This window comes from Cricetulus griseus, chromosome 3, assembly GCF_003668045.3.
Source record: "Cricetulus griseus strain 17A/GY chromosome 3, alternate assembly CriGri-PICRH-1.0, whole genome shotgun sequence".
Classification (NCBI taxonomy): Eukaryota; Metazoa; Chordata; class Mammalia; order Rodentia; family Cricetidae; genus Cricetulus; species Cricetulus griseus.
The window spans coordinates 112,610,336-112,631,076 of NC_048596.1; the positions used below are offsets into that span (position 1 = coordinate 112,610,336).

General features: G+C 35.4%; 1 protein-coding gene across 1 annotated transcript; it reads left to right on the forward strand.

The window, feature by feature from the left end:
* The first annotated feature begins 6,112 nt into the window (after positions 1–6,112).
* Positions 6,113–19,716, forward strand: LOC100758630 (vomeronasal type-2 receptor 116). Its single transcript, XM_027407934.1, has 6 exons — positions 6,113–6,312; positions 9,344–9,623; positions 10,042–10,845; positions 11,543–11,770; positions 12,171–12,294; positions 18,791–19,716. Exons 1-6 carry the CDS (start codon positions 6,116–6,118, stop codon positions 19,714–19,716), a joined length of 2,559 nt encoding a protein of 852 aa, XP_027263735.1. The 5' UTR covers positions 6,113–6,115.
* Positions 19,717–20,741: the final 1,025 nt, after the last annotated feature.

Below are 20,741 nucleotides of genomic sequence, written 5' to 3' on the forward strand. Positions count from 1 at the left end.
GGCGTGTGGGTGCGCGCGCACGCGGGCGTGTCACCGAGTGTGCGAGAGCGAGACAGAGAGAGCTAAGGGGCAGGGGTCTTTCATATACCTCCAATTTTAATTGAATTATTTAGTTTGTTGATTCATAATTTTTGAATTTTTTATACATATTGGAAATCATCCTTCTGCCAGATGTGGGATAAGTGAAGATCTATTCCCATTTTGTAGGATTCCATTTTTTCTTATTTATGGTATTATTTGCCTTGCAAAAGCTGTTCAATTTCATGAGGTCATATTTATTAATTTTTAATCTTAGTGTTCATACTCTTGGTGTTCTATTCAGGGAGTTGTCTCTTATGCCAATGTATTTAATGATAAATCTCACTTTCTTTTCTATCAGGTTCAATGTGTCTGGATTTATGTTGAGGTCTTTGATCCACTTGGACTTGACTTTTTGCAGGCTAATAAATTTGCATCTATTTGCATTCTTCTACGTGCCAATATCTAGTTATACCAACATCATTTGTTGAAGAGGCTTTCTTTCTTCCATTGTATAAGTTTTTCTTGTTTGTAAAACTCAGGTGATCATAGGTGTGGAGATTTATGCATGTGTTTTGCTTAAAATTCATTGTTTTTCCTTTGTGTTTTTATGTTATTAATATGTTATTAAATGATGGATGAAATATTGGCAATAAATATTGTGAATATTCAGATGATACTATGATAAGACTTAAATGCAATTAAGAGTTTCCATCTATTTTCCTTTGTTAAACATGAAGATTCTACAGTGGGAGGTCTTAGTTTATGTTTGCTCCTATATGTGTGTTCAGAAAAGTTTGAACATATAACTTGTCCATACTGCCTAATAATTACCATGTGGTTTTTATTACTATGACTCTGATATGCAGTTTGCAATCAGGGATGGTTATACCTCCAGAACATTCCTCCATTGCATTGTTGGCAGTGGAATCTTGTACAGCCACTCTGGACATAAACACAACAGTTTCAGAGAAAATTGGAAAACAATCTACCACAAGACACAGTTATACAATTCTTTGGCATCTACATAAAAGATGCTTAGTTATGCCACAAGGATGCTTGCTCAACTATATTCATGGCTGCTTTGTTCTTAATAGCCAGTACCCATACACAACCTAGAGGTTTCTCAATGGAAGAATGGATAAAGAAACTGGCATTGTTGCACAATGGAGTATTACTCAGCTGTAAAAAAAAATGACAACATGAAATTTGCAGACAATGGCTGTAACCATAAAATTCATCCTGAATGAGGTAATCCAAACCCTGAAAGACAACTATGATATATATTCAATTATAAGTGGATATTAACTATAAAGTAAGAGATAAAAATACTATAATCCATAGACCCAGAGAAGCTAGGTAAAAAGGAAGGCTCAAGGGAGAATGCTTGCATCTCCTGGGAAGAGGAAGTAGAAGAGATTTTGTGAGTAGATTGTGAGCAGATAGGGATGGGAACATGAGGAATCAGGTGGGAGCATGTAGGAGGAGATACCAGAAAGAGACAACCAGAATTGGGCATTTTAGGGTTAGGTTGAAAACTGATGGAAAGGAAACTCACAAGAACTTACAAGGATGAGCCCAGGTAAGACAGCTAGCAATAGAGGATATCTAACCTGAAATGGCCATCTCCTGTGACCATGAAAGACTTCAAATAGTTTGGAACACCAGTGCAGCCACAATCCATTAGAACTAATGCCATCTGCCTGTGTTTTTATAATAGTGGAATCAGTGATTGACTGTGACTCTTTTGCTGGCTTTTAGGACCCAGCCTTAATAAAAGGAGAGTTGATTAGTCATCATGCAAGTTAATATGCCATGTTTTGTTGACATGGGAGGCCTGAATGTTTCTGTGTTGTGGACTGGCATGTCTCAGCATCAAGCCACAGCAGCCATGAGGTTCGGCCTGAGTGGGGGACCATGGACTTGAAAGCTCCTAGCAACCCAAGGATGATAAAGACCAAACACAGGCATCTTGTCATCTTTAGAGAGCTCTCAGTTCCATTTTGTAAAACTAGAGTCTCATGTTTATTTAGCATCTTTTTGGCTGTTTCTTAACCATGCTTCCATGGCCACAAGGAGGTCATTTCTCTCCTCCTAACCCCTCTCTGCTCTATCACTCTTAATCTGTCCTCACATGTTACTTACACACCTAGCACCTCCCCTCAGGTGCAGGCCTATTCAAATGCTTAGTTCAGTAGAGATGCAAACTAGGAGACATTCCCCACTGAGGCCATGCTATTTAATAGCAAATCATCTATTCAATGTACACCAGATCTCCCAGTTACTGGAAACCCTGGAAATTTCATAATGGAATTTTCCTCACTCATGACATTTCTGAATAGAAACTGAGTAAGAGTTGGTTGGGTTTTTAAAGAGGAGGTGGTGGGAAACACTGAGAGGAGGGGAAACATATCAGAATAATAAGTAATAAATAAATTTGAAACATAGTGTTTTCCAGTGGAATGTCAATTGGCATAGCCAACAAACTCAAAGGCAGGCCCCATGCCAATGAGTAGTTTGTCACCACGAAATCAAATTCATGTTTTTGTTTTGCAGACATTATCTCATTTTGATATTATTTTTTCCTTGTTCTTTTATTTCTTTGCTTTCATATTCATGTTTGGGTTTCTTAGATTTATTTTTAATTTTGTTCTTGTTTTCACTAATATTTTGGAAAGAGAAAGTTAGATGGTTAGAGAAATTAGGGGTGTAGAAGTAGTTATATGATAAGGAAAATGATTAAATACATTTTTAAACTTTTTATCATTTAAAACAGTGATTTAAATTTACATATATATGAATAATATTCTATCCTTCCCTTAAATCCTCCCTTATACTCTCTGACACAGCTTTAAGTTCTCTCTTAAAAACTGAGCAAGAATCAATTATAAACAACAAACTCCATCAATACCTAGAGAGAAAAATTAAAAACATACCCAAAACAAACAAAAAAGCACCAAACTGTAACTAAATAAAAGCTCACAAAAATAATCTGCCATCCATTATATGTTGGTCAACTACTCCTGAACAAGAATATTTCTGTCCTGGTATAGTTGATATACCCAGCATCACTCTATTAAAGAAAACTCATTTTCCATTGTTCAGCAAGTATGTTAAATTTCAGTTGTTAACCCATACGTTTGTGGGTAGGTTTCATTTACTCCATCATTCATTCATTCATTCATTCATTCATTCCCTTTTTAAAAATACAATAAATGTTAAAACAAAAACTACCATATTGATACCAGACAATAGAAACAAAGATACTGAAAAAAAGCCCAATAAAAGGCACAAGAATCAGAGACACACTTGTTCAACCACTTGGAAATCCCATAAAAACACTAAACTTGTAGCCATATTATAAATGTAGAGGATGTGGTGCTGATAAATGCAGGCCATGTGCATGTTACCTCAGTCTCTGTGAGTTCATATGAACTTTGCTCATGCTGATTTAGGGGCCCTTCTTTTCCTGTCCTCCAACCACTCTGGCTCTTAGACTCTTTCTGCATCCTCATCTATGAGGTTTCCTGAGGTCTAAAGGGAGAGATTTATGTAGGGCTGGGTGTTTCAAGGTCCCTCGCCTTCTGTGTAATGTCAGCCCGTGGATCTCTATACTTGTTTCATTGCTACATCAGGTGAAGAAGGAACTGATTTTTTAAGTATATCAGAATATCACTATATTTTTTCTTTTCTTATATGTGTATTATTTAATGTCACCCTAGGTCTCTGGGCTATTGAGTCTCAAGGTCTTGGTTATGAAAACAGTGTAGAGAATGAGATCCATATTTTGGAGTGGGCCTCAGGTGAACTCAGATATTTGTTGGTTACTCACACAGGCTTTTGACCACCATTGTCCTAACATATCTTTCAGGCAATACACATTGTATATAAAAAGTTTGTTCTATGCATGATGTTTATGTTTTTCTTTAGAGAGCTTGCTGTGTAGTTCCTTCATCAAAGAAACTGGAACATAGGAGACAAATCGATATGGGAACTCACTTGACATCTCCATTTTCAATGAGGCTGTCAGTATGTGGAGAGCAAACTATACATAAAGTCAGACACAGCATGAGTTTATCTGGACTCCCCATCAATCACCTTTGGCCAACAACTGAATTAAACATAATTCACTCCAGGTACTGAAAGCTTCATTTGATTAAAAGAGATAGGCATTTGTTACTCTGTATATACCAATATTGGCAACTTCCTTTAGAGCATCTTTACTAACATATGAATTTAAAGAAGTTCTAACTGTATTGATTTTATACTACATCTTGAATAGCCCTTGATTTTACATATTTCACCACATAATCTTCCAAACAGCAACCTATTGTGGGAAATTACCAATACGGAGTCAGGTAGAAATATAAGGGTATTTAATAGGGAAAAGCCTTACTTACAGAGCAACCTAGCCAGCTGGCGTGGTAGAGGTCTGTACAGCAAGAAGCAAAGAGAAACCGAAACCGCAAAATGCAGTCACACTACGTCACTCTTACCATGCCCTCACAAGCCTGGTCAGGCACACCTGTAGCCAGCCCCTAAGAAGGCGTAGCTACAGCTTCCCCTACAGCAACCTCTCCCCTTTCTGTCCTCAACTGATCCTCCTACTCTAGCCCTCCAACCCTTTCCATTCATAACCATGTATTCTACATCCCTTTCCTAAGGATATCTACCTGTTCCTTCCAATCCCTTATTCTATCCATACTATCTGTGGTTCTATCAGTTGTAGCTTGGTTATCAATGACAACTCAGCCAATATCCACTTATAAGCAAATACATGCCCAATTTATCTTTCTAGTTTACCTCACTCAGGATGATTTTTTTTCTCATTCCATCCACTCTCCTGCAAATTTCATAATATTGTTATTTTAACAGCTGGGTAATACACCATTGCTTAAGGGTACCATACATTCTTTATAATTTTTCTCTTGAAGGGAAACAGTATTGTTTTTAATTTCTGACTCTTATGAACTAAGAAACAATGAAAATAATTTAGCCTTTGACTCAGAAGTAGGATAAAACATTCTTTGTACATATCCCTAAGAGTGGGTTAGCTGGATCTTGAGATAGATTGATTGCCATCTTATTTGACATACTGCCATGCTAACTTTCATAGTGATTGTATGAGTTTGTACTCATACAAGCAATGTATGAGTGTTCTTGCTTCACATCCATCTTTGCCAGCTGTGCTTTCACTTGTGGTATGGATCTTGGTCATTCTGACAGGTATAAGTTGAAATCTCAGTATAGTTTTGATTTGCATTTTAATGGTTGCTAACAGTTTTGAACATTTCTTTCTTTCTTAGACATTTGATTTTTCTCTATACAGAATTTTCTGTTTATGTCTGTACTCCATTTTTGATTCCTTGTTTTAATGATATGTATTTTCTTGATATCTTTAGAAATTTTGTATATTATTCTTCTATCTGATGTGTACTTGATGTAAATATTTTTATTCTATATATTGCTGCATTGCCTGAATGACTGTGTCCTTTGACATGCAGAACTTCTCAAAGAGACTCACAAAACAGCATTCATGTAGGCATAGATCATATTCATATCACAGATAGTAAAGATACTATCCTGAACATTACTGGTCATATTTTTGTATGTTTGTAATAAATTCATTCTGGGAGGAACTCATTTTGACACTTCTATCTCAAAACTCTGCAATTTCTGATGTAGTTCCAAGTCAGTTAGTACAAATGGTAATCAAAGAATTGGTTTGGTGAGCTAGACTTATTAGGAAATTTTCCCTAGAGGAATAAAGTCTGGGAATTTTATGTCCAATGACATGGATCTAGTCATAATGGATATGGGGGAAAGATAATCATGAATAAAATTATTACCCCTTAATTGTTACTTAGACACAGGACCTCATATGCAGAGCCCCAGGCTAGCATGTACTTAAGAATCCTCCAGAGGTAAAGAGCCAGCTGAAAAGATAAGTACTGAAAGAAATACATGAATTCTTTAGCAGTAAATACAATAATAAAAAGAGACTCAGGATGTGTTCATGCATAATTGATACATGGCTTCCTCTGTGACCCTTCATGCTGTACTTTGCTCAGCCTCTCATCTTAGTTACCTGACAAAGATGTTATCTTCTCTGTTTGTCTTCTTGGTCCTGAACCTTTCCTTCTTTTTCTGCAGTTTGACTGATCCTGTGTGCTTTTGGAGAATAAAAGACAAGAACAACATGGAAGGAGATAAAGAGGTTGATTGTTTCTTTTCCATTTATACAGAGCACAGATACATGAAAAATGATTACTTCAGTGGGAATCTAGATAAGCAGTAAGTGCCAACTTTCATTTGGTTTTTGTTTCTTTGTTTATTATGGTAGATGATGTATTCTATGGCTGCTGAGAGGCAGACAATTGTTCTGTATATGTTCTGTCCATAATTCCTTCACTCATTTATGTTATAACCCAAATTTATCCTATTTTACTGCAAATTTATTTCCCTGTTTCTGATTATTTAGGGTTAGCTTGTCCTTTGTCTTTTTCAAGTCACAAATTCCAGACTGGAAACTTAATGAATGGCCCACACTTTCTAGAGACAATCATTTTATATTACAATTCCCAACTGATGCTGTGGGATATCCTTCAAAATACCAAATCATTTACTGTTTGATTAATCCAACCAGTTATTTCTGCCACTATTTCACTAGCATGTCTGCAGCGGGTCAGCATTGTAGATAATTAGGCTTGTATTTACCTTGCTCTTTTTTCACAGTAGTTTGATTACTATAAACAGTAGTTAGTAGGCATGAACACTCTAGGTAGGTACAAGATTAGTTCCTTCGTCTTCAATCAGCTATGTATGTGTCATCTTCAGCCATAGGGATTACTTATAAATTTATAGAGAGGACTCTATAGCCTTTGTAACAGCCTGGGTTTTTTGGAGGGTCCTTACAGGACTCCTTTGGCTGACTATTCAAAGAAATATAACCTATTAATGGTATTGGAAGCTTCCTTTGTTTACAAGACATATCTGTATGGTTGGGGATTGGTCTCAACTGTTATTTGCCAATTTCATTTAGATTGCCTTAATACATGCATATATTTTAGAAGGCTAAATCTATTTCAGATTTCCATACAATTAGTATGGGTAAGAAAATGTCTCTATAGAAGGATGTATAGTCCTTTGAGCATATGACAAAGAGTTGTATGCTGAAGATTTGAATTATGGCAACTAGACACAAGCTAAAATCATCTGAGAAGAGGTAAATTCAGTTAAAATGATATCTCCATAATATTGGATGCAGGCATTTCTATGGAGCATTTTCTAAACTAGTGATCAATAGGGGAAGGCTCAACCAATTATGGATTGTGCCATCCTTTGGCTTGTGGTCCTGGGGTCTATAAGAAAGCAGGCTGAGCAAACCATGAAAAATAAGCCAATAAGCAGCACTCCTCCATGGACTCTTCAACAGCTTCATTTAACAGGTTCTGTCTCTGTATTCCTATCCTGACTTCTGTCATAAACGGACATGGAATTTTATGAAAAATAAACTCTTTCCTCCCTGTCTTGCTAGTTGGTCATGGTGTTTCATTGCAGCATTATAAACCATACCTAAGACAAATCAGATATCTGGATCTTGAAATAGATCTATACCAAGCTTCCCAAGGAACTACTGCACTGATTTTCATGGTGCTGTACAAGTTTGCATTCCCACAAGGAATGGATGAGTTTTCACATTAGTGTGTATTTTTACAGCAGGAACTATCATTTTTATTGACATTGGCCATTCTGAATATAATTGGATAAAATTTCAAAGTACATTTGATTTACAGTATCCTGATGAGTAAAGATCTTTTCCCATTCTTTAGCCTGCCACTCTGTCCCAATGATGTAATTCTTTGTCATACAAAAGCTTTTCAGTTTCATGATGTCTCATTTACTTATTGTTGCTATCATTGTTCTATTCAGAAAAATTTTTGCCATAACCATGAGTTCGAGATTATTCCCCAATTTTCACTTTTAAGAGATTTATCATATCTGGTCTTATGTTGAGGTCTTTCATCCTCTTGTAATTGAGTTTTGCACAGGGTGATAGGTATGGATCTATTGTGTTCCTCTCCATGCAGCCATCCAGTTTAGCCAGCACCATTTGTTGAATATATTTTATCATGTCCACTGTGTAATTATGGTTTAATTATCAAAAAGTGGCTTCCATAGGTGTGTAGTGTTAAATCTGAAATGCCAATTCCATTCTGTTGATCACTATGTCTGTTTTTGTGGCAATATTATGATGTTTTTATTACTACAGCTATGTATTATATTGTCAGGTCAGAGTGACATTCTCAGTTACTCGAATACTTATTTAGTCACAAAGAAATACAAAACTCATAGGTGAGGCAATACCTAAAACACTCATAAACAATATATTGAAATGAAATGTTATTGTTAAATAAGATCAAACTGTATAAAAACTATATCAAAACAGTTACATCCAATTAAAATACATTTAGTGGAAGACATAAGCTAAATCAAATATATTACATAGAATGTATCAGAAAAAATATGAACCAATTTGAAGCCAGGGCTAGTTCTGTGATACCAAGCTGATCATATACATATAAAGTGATCAGTACAGAATAAGGGTCCATGTGAACAGAATGAGCTCATTACTCATGGAAGCAGGTATACGTACATCCAATCTTATACAACTCAATATTGCATAACCACAAATAAAAAATGGAAAGAAGAAAGTATGTGAAGAAGATGGAATATAAGAATTATTATGCTATTTGCATTACCTATGAATTCCTCAGTCTATTCATAGGTCTTTACCCAGAAATTTTGACAACCTCATCTTCATACTCATAACATTGTCCAATGCTGCCTCGGTACAAAAGTATAGAATTCTAAATAGCAGATAATACCTATTTGTTTCCACATATATTAACTGTTAGAAGAAGTATAAGATGGATTCATGAGCAGATTCAGTTTTGGACAGTAAATCTTTTATAGTCCTTGAATGTCAGGCATACATTTCACAAAATTTATAAGAAAGAGGGTGAAACCATAGGAAATTACAAAGTAACAAAATCAATCTCATTGTTATGAAATCTACCCCCAAAACACACACACACACACACACACACACACACACACACACACACACACACACACTTTAAGAATCCTAATACTCTAACACAGGTCTCATTTTCTCCTATATCAAAGTAATAGGACTTGTGTAACCATAGCAATGGGTTACAAAAAAAAAAAAAAGAATTCAGTGTTATTCTTATATTGAGTGTTATTTAAAATTATCATGTTTGGAACCTAATCTCTCATGAATAGTGTTCTCTGTTTTCAGGTTGACCCCTAAGAACATCCACTTGATCTTCTCTCTTTACTTTGCCATGGAAGAAATCAATAGGAACCCTCATATTTTACCAAACATTTCTCTGCTAGTTAACATCTCGTGTAACCTGATGGGTGATCAGAAAAGATCTAGATTATATGCAAAAAGAACTGTAAATTTTCCTAACTACTACTGCAAAGATCAGAGAAAATATATAATTGTACTTACAGGACCCATGTGGTTACTATCTTCCTTTCTTGGACCATTGCTGTATATGTCAAAAACACCAGAAGTAAGTTGGGGTAGGTTGCTTTTAATGAAATAGTATCTCCTTCAAGTTGACTATCTGAGTACCAAGAAAGGTTAAAAGGCAGAGACCGGATATATATATATATATATATATATATATATATATATATATATATATTCTGTTCCATCAAGAGAAAAAAAATGTTCAGATACTTGCTGCATGAAACAAAAGTTCATCACAAATAAACACAAACGGCAGAAGAAATGTGAAGCATTTTATGAAAAAAATTAGTTTTCTTTAGTTGTTTGGATAAGCACAGGAAAATGGATATAATTTTAACAATGAGGTTTAGAATCCACACTTTCTAATGCCTCCAGTAATGTTTAGCACACTTACATCTTAGACCAAATATTATTAATTCCATATTCTTCATATTATGATTATATTCTATGTCCTTCAGCTATACTATGGTCATTTTCAACCTCTCCTGAATGTCCATGAACAATTTCCTCATCTCTGCCAGATGTCTCCCAAGGACACATCTCTGCCATTTGCCATGGTATCCCTAGTGGCTCACTTCAGATGGAATTGGGTGGGAGTGATCATTCCAGATGAAGTCCATGGACATGAATTTCTTTCTGAATTGAGAGAGGAGATGCAAAATAAAATTGTCTGTATAGCATTTGTGAGCATTATCACAAATGATGCTATATCATATACTAAAATGGCTGATACATATTATAACCAGATCATGATGTCATCAGCAAAAGTTGTGATTGTTTATGGAGACAAAGACTCTCTAGTATGTCACTTTATACTATGGAACTATGTGGAAATTCGGAGAATCTGGGTCAGTATGTCCCAATTGGATAGTATCACATTTATGGGAGATTTTATGCTTAACCCGTTCTATGGGACTTTCATTTTCTCACATAAGAATCCTGAGATGTCTGGTTTTAAACAATTTATTCAGACAGTGCATCCTTCAAACTATAGTAATGAAATTTCACTTGCTAAACTATGGTGGATTTATTTTGAATGTTCTTTCTCATCATCTAATTGCACAAAACTTAAAGATTGTTCTACCAAAACTCTGTTGAAATGGTTCTATAGGCACCAGTTTGGAATGGCCATGAGTGATACAAGTTATAATTTATACAATGCTGTGCATGCTGTGGCCTACTCACTCCATGAGATGCTTTTAAACCATGTGGACACATGGTCAAAAAATGCTGGGAAAGGATTTGCATTTGACTCTCAACAGGTAATTAGCTTCCCATTCCTTATATGTCATAGTAATTACTTTCATAAAGGGAACTGTAAGTTCTAAATCCATGAAAAGTACAAGCATTTCTCCCAGATGCATATATTTCTGTACTCTTTCACGGCAAGTGATTTAGTTCATTTAGAGTCTTAAATAATAGTACATCTGGTATAGGCACAAAAGTCAGCATTTCACAATCTATGTCAAAATGTTTTGTCCAGAATATTTCATGCACACATGAATCTTATGTTTTTAAAATTTGAAAAAAAATATTTTTATAAGATTCTTAAATGGCAACATGTAAATGACTTTTATATGATCAAAAAGTTTTTATCATTGTAATAAATATTTTGCAGCTAATGTTTGGAGTACTGACACTTTTTGAACAATTAAGAAACTCAATTACTAAGTTATGATTAAATGACATTCATGTCAGAATGATATAGAGAATGTGTCACTACTCTATAAGTATAAAATTTATATGTATATATTTTAGACTATCAACTCAGTGACCAAATTTTACCTTTAATATGTACAGAAATTTTAAGTCTTTATGTAATTTCTCTTGTTTACACTAACTACTTATAATAAAGTGACATTTAGAAGAGGCCAATGAAAATTACAGGCATTAAATAATTTATATTGTATTTCCTAATGTATAGACATAGTTGAAACTAAAACAACAACTGTGTTTTAGATGTTCTCTATTCTGAAGAACATGCAATTTGTAAATCCTGCTGGAGACCTAGTGAACATGAACCACAAAGCAAAACAGGATACAGAGTATGACATTTTCTATATCATGGATCATAAAAGTAAAATTGGGCTTAAAGTGAAAATAGGAAAGTTTTCTGGACACTTTCCAAATGAACAACAATTATATATGTCTGATGAAATGATAGAATGGGCCACAGATTTTAGACAGGTAATTTGATCTTAAATCAAATGTTTTAAATGTAGCATGAATACTCCACAATCTTATGGTCTACATGTGCTTCATCACTGCATAAAAACATTTGACATTTACTAATTTATTGAATCAATTTCCATCCCTATAGATCTCTCTCTCTCTTTCTTGCTTTCTCTCTCTCCCTCTCTCCCCCCTCTCTCTGTCCTGTCTTATGTGTATTTATGTGTTCACAATACATTACCATATACTCAAAATATTTATCTTAGAAACAATGATTTTTTATTATTATACATGTGCTTAAAAAGAGGTTTTTCACTGTGAATTTCACTGTGAATGTTTTCCATGCTGTGAATTGCTATAGCTTCTATAACTTAAAATAAACGCCTTGTTTCTAAAATTTTCTGATTTTCCTCAGACTCCACCATCCATATGCAGTAGGTCTTGCAGTCCTGGACACAGAAAATCCCCTCAGGAGGGCAAAGCTGTCTGCTGTTTTGATTGTAACCGCTGTCTAGAAAATGAAATTTCCAACATGACAAGTAAGGATATGTTTTACCAAAATAATAAAAGATTGCTTATTTTCTTCCATAATTACATAGCTCTCAGACAGTCCTTTAGGAAATAGATAAATTTCATTGTGAAGTTGAAAGATCACTAACATCGCTATTTTAAATAAAACACTGTATTTTTTATTACATTTTTGTCTGATCAGTCTAGAACATATGAACATAATATTTTCTCCCAGAAAGTACAGTAGAGTACTAAAGATTAATACTGAAACTCATCTTCATTCTAATATTCAGCATTTTATAATAAGTTGCATTGATTTTTCAGTTTATTTAAGATTTATAGGCTATGCATCATTATGTTCCCCAGCAGGCCACAAGCCTGCTAACAAAGAATGGATGTTCAGTGATGTTCTGCCATGTTTCTGAAATATATGTTTTTATTCTGTGTGCTATGGTAGATAATGCCATCATTAATACTTTGTATTTTCAGTTCAACCCTCCTTCAAACGTGAGTTTAGATGGCATCATATTAAACTCTAAATTAAAGATTTTATTATAATATTCATAAAAGTAATGCACAGAGAGGGTTTTGAATTAAATAGGTGGTGAAATATACATTGATCTACAGAAACTTTAAAAAATATGTTTTTCATAGTATACAAGGTTCTGAAGGATGGTATTAATTACTAATGTAGTGGTGAGAAAAAGCTCAATAATTAACTGACAGTTTCATTTAGAGCCAGACCTGCATGTAAGCATAATTCAATATGATTTGAACATGTGGATTGTAAAAAAAAATAGTACAGGATTTTTTTTAATTACAGTAAAATTATTAAAATATTTGACTCTTAAACCTAGTGGCTAATGGATGAAAATAAGCCACTTGAATAAACACAACACAAAAAAATGTGTTGATTCAAATGTCATTATCAGAGATATTTTAAATTTAAAAATCATATTCAACTCTGAATTAAAGATAGCATCATAATGTTCATAAAAGTGATGCACAGAGAAGATTTTGAATAAATATGTGGTGAAATATACATTGATGTCCAGAAACTTTGAAAAATACGTTTTTCATATTGTACAGGGTTCTGAAGGATGGATTTAATTACTGATGTAGTGAAGAGAAATAGCTCAATAATTAACTGAAAGTTTCATTTAGAACCAGACAAGCATACAAATATAATTCTATATGGTTTCAACATGCAGATTGTGAAGAAATATTACAGTTTAAAAAATACAGTAATATTATAAAAATATTTGACTACTAAACCCAGTGACTAATGGATGAAAATAAACCACTTGGATAGAATAATGCAAAACATTGTATTGATTCAAATGATAATATCAGAGACATAATGAATTCAAAAGTTAAATTTATTGATGTTTATGTTGGTTCAATAAAAAGATACTACATTCACTTTTATTAATTCTCCTTGTTCCTACTAAAAAAAGCAATAGAGGAGTGGGGAAAGGGAAGCTGTGGTCAGAGTGTATTCTATCAGAGAATAAAGTAAAAGTAAATAAATAAATAAAACATTTTAACAATTAATTTTCAATAAATATTAAAATTGAAATTTTTAATACATCTTTCAAGATTTTATTTGATATAAAAATGAATATTTTGTACTGGTGTGGATTTTGGTTTATTGATTCAAAGTTAAGGTCAATTTTGTTATGTGTATACTTCTATTGTTTAGGTATTGTATTTGTACAGGTCTTTCAAACATATAATATATAATTAAATACAGATTATAGATTGTCAGCTATAATAGTCAAAATCTTACAGTTAAGTTATCTAGATACACAGAGATGTATTTCAAATGGATAGATATCCTTCAAACCTTTCAAAGACCTACAGAATATGACATTTAGTGTAAGTTAGGGATTTTTATGACACTGAAACACAACTGCTCCTGGAAATGCCAATTACATCAGAGAGGAAGATGAGCATCCAAGAAACTTGTTATAGAGTTTGCCATCAACATGGCAGAAATAGCCATTTGAGCAAAAACTGCTCTTTCCAGGACTGTTTGACTGTGTGCTGTATAAACTGTACATGAAGGACCCACAGGAAAATGGTTGCTGAACTTGCAAACCAAGGTGGGACAGTCCTGCAGGGTTCCTTCTTCATGGAGTAGTCTGCCAGACATTCTGCAGGACACAGAGAAAAATTATTGACAAACTGCCAATACAAGTGAACAGTTTAAAATTTCCTGATTTACTGAGAAGTCTGCTACACACAATATAGTGCCCCTAAGCTGAAAATGGATGCTCCAACATTACAGAAAAATGTTGGGTGTCTGTCCAGGAAGCGAGATGGCTCTGTGAATATTAGAGTGTATACTATCATTGTAAGGTCTTTGATAGAGACAGAGAAAGTTATGGTTATAGTTTTCCTTAGTTATGATAACAGATAAGTTACATATCAAACTTAAGATTCACAAAGATAACAGAGATGACAGAATATTGTGTTTAATTTTTGCCAAATGTTAATGAACTAAATATTGTTAATTATAGTTCTTATTAGAAACAAGATTGTTTCACATGTCAATCCCAGTTCCCTCTTCCCCCTTCCTCCTGTGCCCATACTAACTAACACCCAACCTATCCCATACACATTCTGCTCCCCAGTGAGGGTGAGGGTGAGGCCTTCCATAAGGGGTCTGTAGTATAGGGCCTAGGCCAACCACCTTGTGTCTAAGCTCCAGGAGTATCCCTCTATGTGGAATGAGCTCCCAAAGTCTATTTCTATGCTAGGGATAAGTACTGATCTACTATAAAAGGCCCCATACATTTCTGAGGTCTCCTCAATGACACCCACGATTATGGGGTCTGAATAAGTCCCATGCTGGTTTCCCAGCTCTCAGTCTGGGAAAGAAGAGATCCCCCTTGTTCAGATCAGCTGTTTCTGTGGGTTTCATCAGCCTGGTCTTGAACACTTTGCTCATCAGTCCTCCTTCTCTACAACTGGATTCCAGTACAGTTCAGTGTTTAGCTGTGGGTATCTTCTTCCATTTCCACCAACTGCTGAGTGAAGGCTATAGGTTGGCATATAAGTCAGTCATCAATCACATTATCTGGGAGGGCATTTAAGGTAGCCTCTCCTCTGTTGCTTAGATTGTTACTTGGTGTCATCGTTGTAGATCTCCAGACATTTCCCTAGTGCCTGAATTCTCTTTAATCCTATAATGGCTCCCTGTATTATGGTATCTCTTATCTTGCTCTCATTTATGTGGTGAAGAGACCATTTTTGGTTCAGTCTATTTGGTGTTCTGTATGCGTCTTGTATTTTCACAGGCATGTCTTTCTTTAGGTTGGTAAAGTTTTCTTCAATGATTTTATTGAACATGTTTTCTGCACCTTTGAGTCATATTTCTTCACCTTCTATACCTATTATTCTTAGGTTTGATCTTTTCACAGTGCCCCATATTTCCTGGATATTTTGCATCAGGGATTTGTTGGATTTAAGATTTTCTTTGGTGGATGAGTCTATTTCTCTTAATGTATCTTCACCTCCTGAGAATCTCTCTTCCATCTCTTGTATTCTGTTGGTTATGCTTGCATCTGTAGTTCCTGATCATTTACTCATCTTTTCTATTTCCAGCATTCCCTCAGTTTGTGTTTTCTTTAGTATCTCTATTTCAGTTTTCAGGTCTTCAATTGTCTGAATTGTTTCCTTCAGCTGTTTGACTGTATTTTCTTGGCATTCCTTAAGAGATTTGTTGATTTCTGGTATTTTTGGTTTTTTTCTTCCATTTCTTTAAGGGATTTTCTCATATCCTTTTTGAAGCCATCTATCATTTTCACGAAGATATTTTTAAGTCCATTCTCTTCTGTTTCATCTGAGTTGTGATGTTCAGGTGTTGCTGGTGTAGGGTCCCTAGACTCCGGTATTGTCATATTGGTTTTTCTGTTGTTGAATGTGTTTTTATATTGTCTTCTTCCCATAGCTTCTTACAGTGGTTGTAGATGATATCTCTTCCTCTCCTGGTGGGTCAGGGACCAAGGTTCCCTTCTGGTAGTTGAAAACAGATCCAATACTCAGATGTCTCTCCTCTCTAGGCCCATGAATGGAGGTGGGACTAGTATGGGGCTTTGGCAGTCTCTGGGTGGGCTGGATTCTGCAGAATGGGATCTGCCACTGTGAGCAGTCCCACAGCCTCAGATATCCCCGAGCATGGCAGAGGAAGGCCCTATACTTCTTACTTGATAACTGCTTTGTTATATATACTTTTACTATGTTAAAATTAAAACTTTTCTTTTTGTTTACACAGAACAAAAGGAGGTGATGGGGGAATGTTCTTCAGTATATATGTTTCTCTTATTTGTTGAAAAACAAAATACTGACTGGCCAGGCAGGAAGTATAAGTGGGGCTACAAGAGGAAGCAGAAGGTCACATAGGGGCAGAGTAGATGTCATGTAGCAGAGAAAGGAGTAAGAGGTCTGGGCCCTTCTTCTGTAAGCTAAGACCATGTGGAAATACATATATTTATAGAAATGGGTAAATAATTAATAGAGTGCTATCCAATAAGAAGGCCTAGCCATGGGCCAATAGTTTTGTAATTAATATAGCCTCCTGTGTGCTTATTTGGGGATGAAGGGTGGTGGAACCTGCTGGGATAAGAAACTCCAGTACATTTATTTATTTATTTATTTATTTGTTTGTTTGTTTTTTATTTATTCATTCATTTATTCATCCATTCATTTATTATTTATAACATGTTCAGTCTGCATGTATTCCTGCAGGCCAGATGAGGGCACCAGATCTCATTATAGATTCTTGTGAGCCTCCTTGTGGTTTCTGGGAATTGAAGTCAGGTCCCCTGCAAGAGTTCTCCAGCCTGCATTTGAATTACTTATACTCACCAGCTTAGATGACACTGCTTAGCAAAATTGGAGAGAATTTAAAAACTGAAACAGAATATAAACTTTCTGATGGATACACTCAAGACCGGAATGGAATAATCACTTTTCAGTTTGATTTGTTGGGTCTACACAACTGAAAAAAAGTAAATATATTGTGATATAAATTATAAAGATGCAAATGGAAGAAACTTCTTAGCCTCATCCAATATTATCTTTCAAAATTGTGCCCTTGAGATATGGCATATTAACTTGATTTTGATGTTTTCTCAATAAATACTGCAACATCGGTGTAGCATTGAATGACTAAATCTTAAGAAATGAGTAAAATTTGCAGACAATGCCCACAAGCAAAGATCAATTATTGGAACATAAAACTAAATGTGATATTTTGGACATGTAGAGAATTTGTCCATGGTGTTTCTGCTCTGTTTTGTAATTAGCTATGCTAGCCCTGTTTGCTTCTTTTTTATTATTGAGATTATAATACAATTATATCATTTCTATTTTCCTCGTTCTTCTTCCAAATCCCCCCATATAATACCCCTTCTTGCTGTCTTTCAAATTCAAGGACACTTTCATCATTAAGTGTGTGTGTGTGTGTGTGTGTGTGTGTGTGTGTGTGTGTGTGTGTGTGTGTGTGTGCATAATTTCTAAATACAAACTGTTCAGTCTGTACAATATTACTTATATGTTTTCAGGATTTACCATCTTGTTATCCACAGATAATCTGGGAAAGACAGATTTTCCATGTTTAATATTCCAGGAGCTTGCTGTTCTCTATGTAGAGTTGAGGCCTGAATGTCTCTCCCTTATCCCCTTTATCATGTCTGTTGTTTTTGTCCTTGTCAGCTCCAATTTAAGGAGTCATGTCAATGAGATTTTAGGGCTGTATCTTGCAGTATTTCTAAGAGCCACTGATCATATCAAACTCCCTGATACCCTAGCTCTTCAATCTTTCCATGGTCCTCTTTTTCATTTTTTCCTGTAATTTAATTGAGGCAGTATTATTATAGATGTATCTATTAGACAAAACTCCACAATTCTACATTTTCACTGGTAGTGATTTTTCTCTAGTAGTCATTGTTTCAAAGATAGTTTTCCTTTTGTTTGGAGAGTACTTTACCAATCTGTGTATAGGCACAGATACTTTGAACATTATTAGGAATAATATTGCTTTAATAATTTGGTGGGTATAGGTTCCTTCCAAGATATTTAGTGGGTAATGTTTGTGTGTCAAAGGAGAGACATGAGGACATTTGTATGTGGAAACCAATTTGTTGCTGATAGATTATGATATGAAAGGTAGTAGCTCATTCTGAATTGTTTGACATAGCATGCAAAATTTTGAGTAACAACTGTGTTTCCATGAATGACTCAATACAAGGTATTTTACTGTGGCCACCTGAACATTATGTGAAAGTACATAATTCTTTTTGAAAAATAAAAAGTTCTTGGGTAAGTAAAAAAATATGAACAAAATCTTTGCATTATGATTAAGGGCAATGGAAATTAGAATTAAGTCTTATGCATCAAACACATGTAGTTTCTGTATACCACAACAAATATGACTTCTTAATGCAGAAATGTAGCTATCATGTTTCATGAATATTAAGAAAAAAACTAAATCTGAAAATGCTTCCCTTCCTATACTAGACATGGATCATTGTGTGATGTGTCCAGATGATCAATATGCCAACACAAAACAAACTCACTGCCTCAAGAAAGTTGTCACCTTTCTGGCCTATGAGGATCCATTGGGAATGTCTCTGGCTGCCTTGGGCCTATTTTTCTCCTTTCTTACAGCTGTTGTACTTGTTGTCTTTTTGAAGCATCAAGGTACTCCTATAGTAAAGGCCAATAACCAAGTTCTCAGCTATGTACTACTCCTCTCCCTAATACTTTGTTTTCTCTGTTCCTTGCTCTACATTGGTCAACCACATACAACCACCTGTATCTTGCAGCAGACCACATTTGCAATTGTCTTCACTGTGGCAACATCTTCTGTTTTGGCTAAGACAATTACTGTAGTACTGGCATTCAAGGTCACTGTTCCAGATGCAAAGATGAGATGGCTTCTGGCATCAGGTGCACCAAACATCATCATTCCCATCTGCACCATGATCCAAGTGATTCTCTGTGGAATCTGGCTTGGAACTTCTCCTCCATTTGTTGATGCTGATGCACAAACTGTACATGGCCACATATTGATTGTTTGCAACAAAGGCTCAGCTACTGCCTTCCACTGTGTCCTGGGATATTTGGGCTCTCTGGCCCTTGCAAGTTTTACTATGGCTTTCCTGGCCAGAAATCTGCCTGACACATTCAATGAAGCCAAGTACCTGACATTCAGCATGCTGGTGTTCTGTAGTGTCTGGTTTACCTTCCTCCTTGTCTACCAAAGCACCAAGGGTAAGGGTATGGTGGCTGTGGAGGTCTTCTGTATCTTGGCCTCGAGTGCAGGCCTACTTCTCTGCATCTTTGCCCCAAAGTGCTACATTATTTTGTTCAAGCCACAGATAAATTCTTTTCATAAGCTCAGAAAGACATATTGTAAAGATGAAAATATCCATGAAATTTAACTTACTTCCTATACTAGAATGCCTACAAGATCACAAGTATTATTCCAAAATATGAAGGCTTCTCTTATGGAAAAATGTAGAAAATAAGCTAAATAATAAAATACAAACACAAAATCTGAACGTTAGTTCTATTGTATAATACTTGATATGAAAAAACATTTCTATACATGTAATTCTATTTTGTAAGCCAAATATTTTATTTTCTGTATTACCTGACAGAGCAATAATATTTTTTTTCTTTTTTCCATTTTTTTATTTTTTATTTAACTTTATATTCACACCACAGTTCTCTCTCCCACCCCTTTTCCCACCACTCTCGCCTACTCCTAAACCCCCACCTTCCCCCATCCCACTCCTTCTCATGAATAATTGTTCCCATGAGGAATCAACTAAGTCTGACACAATAGGATGGGGCAGGGCCAGGACCCTCTCTGCCACATTAAAACTGAGCATGGAATTCAAGCATGGGTGTGGGCTCCAATAAGCTAGTTCATGTACCAGGTTTGTTTTGTGGTCCTACTGCCAGTGGCCTCTCAGATACTCCAAGCTTCACAACTGTATTCCACATAAGAAAGGTCTACTTTGGTCCTCTGGACTCTCCACAGTTGTAGGTATAGAGTTAATGAGTTTCCTCGAGCTTGATTCAGCTGTCTCTGTAGATTTGTTCATCCCTTGCTCATATATTCCCTCCTCCCTCTCTTTGACTGGATTCACAGAGCTCCTCCTGGTTCTTGGTTGTGGATATCTGCATGTGGTTCCATCTATTATAGGATGAATGTTCTATGACAATAGTTGGAGTATTCACCAATCTGATGACACAGGTTGGCCAGGTCAGGCATCCTCTCTACTATTGCTAGGAGTCCTAGCTGGGGTTCTCTTTGTGGATTCTTGGGAGTTACCCTAGCACCAGGTTTCTCCCTAAGCCATAGATCTCTGTCTATTAAGATATATCTTTCATTGCTCTTCTCAGAGTTGTTTTAATTTTCATTTCCCTGATGATTAAGGATGTTGGGCAATTCCTTATG

Coding starts and splice junctions, on each gene's coding strand:
- LOC100758630 (XM_027407934.1), top strand. CDS start 6,116: ATGTTATCTTCTCTGTTTGTCTTCTTGGTCCTGAACCTTTCCTTCTTT. Junction 10,846..11,542: donor TTGCATTTGACTCTCAACAG/GTAATTAGCTTC, acceptor ACTGTGTTTTAG/ATGTTCTCTATTCTGAAGAA. Junction 12,295..18,790: donor TGAAATTTCCAACATGACAA/GTAAGGATATGT, acceptor TTCCTATACTAG/ACATGGATCATTGTGTGATG.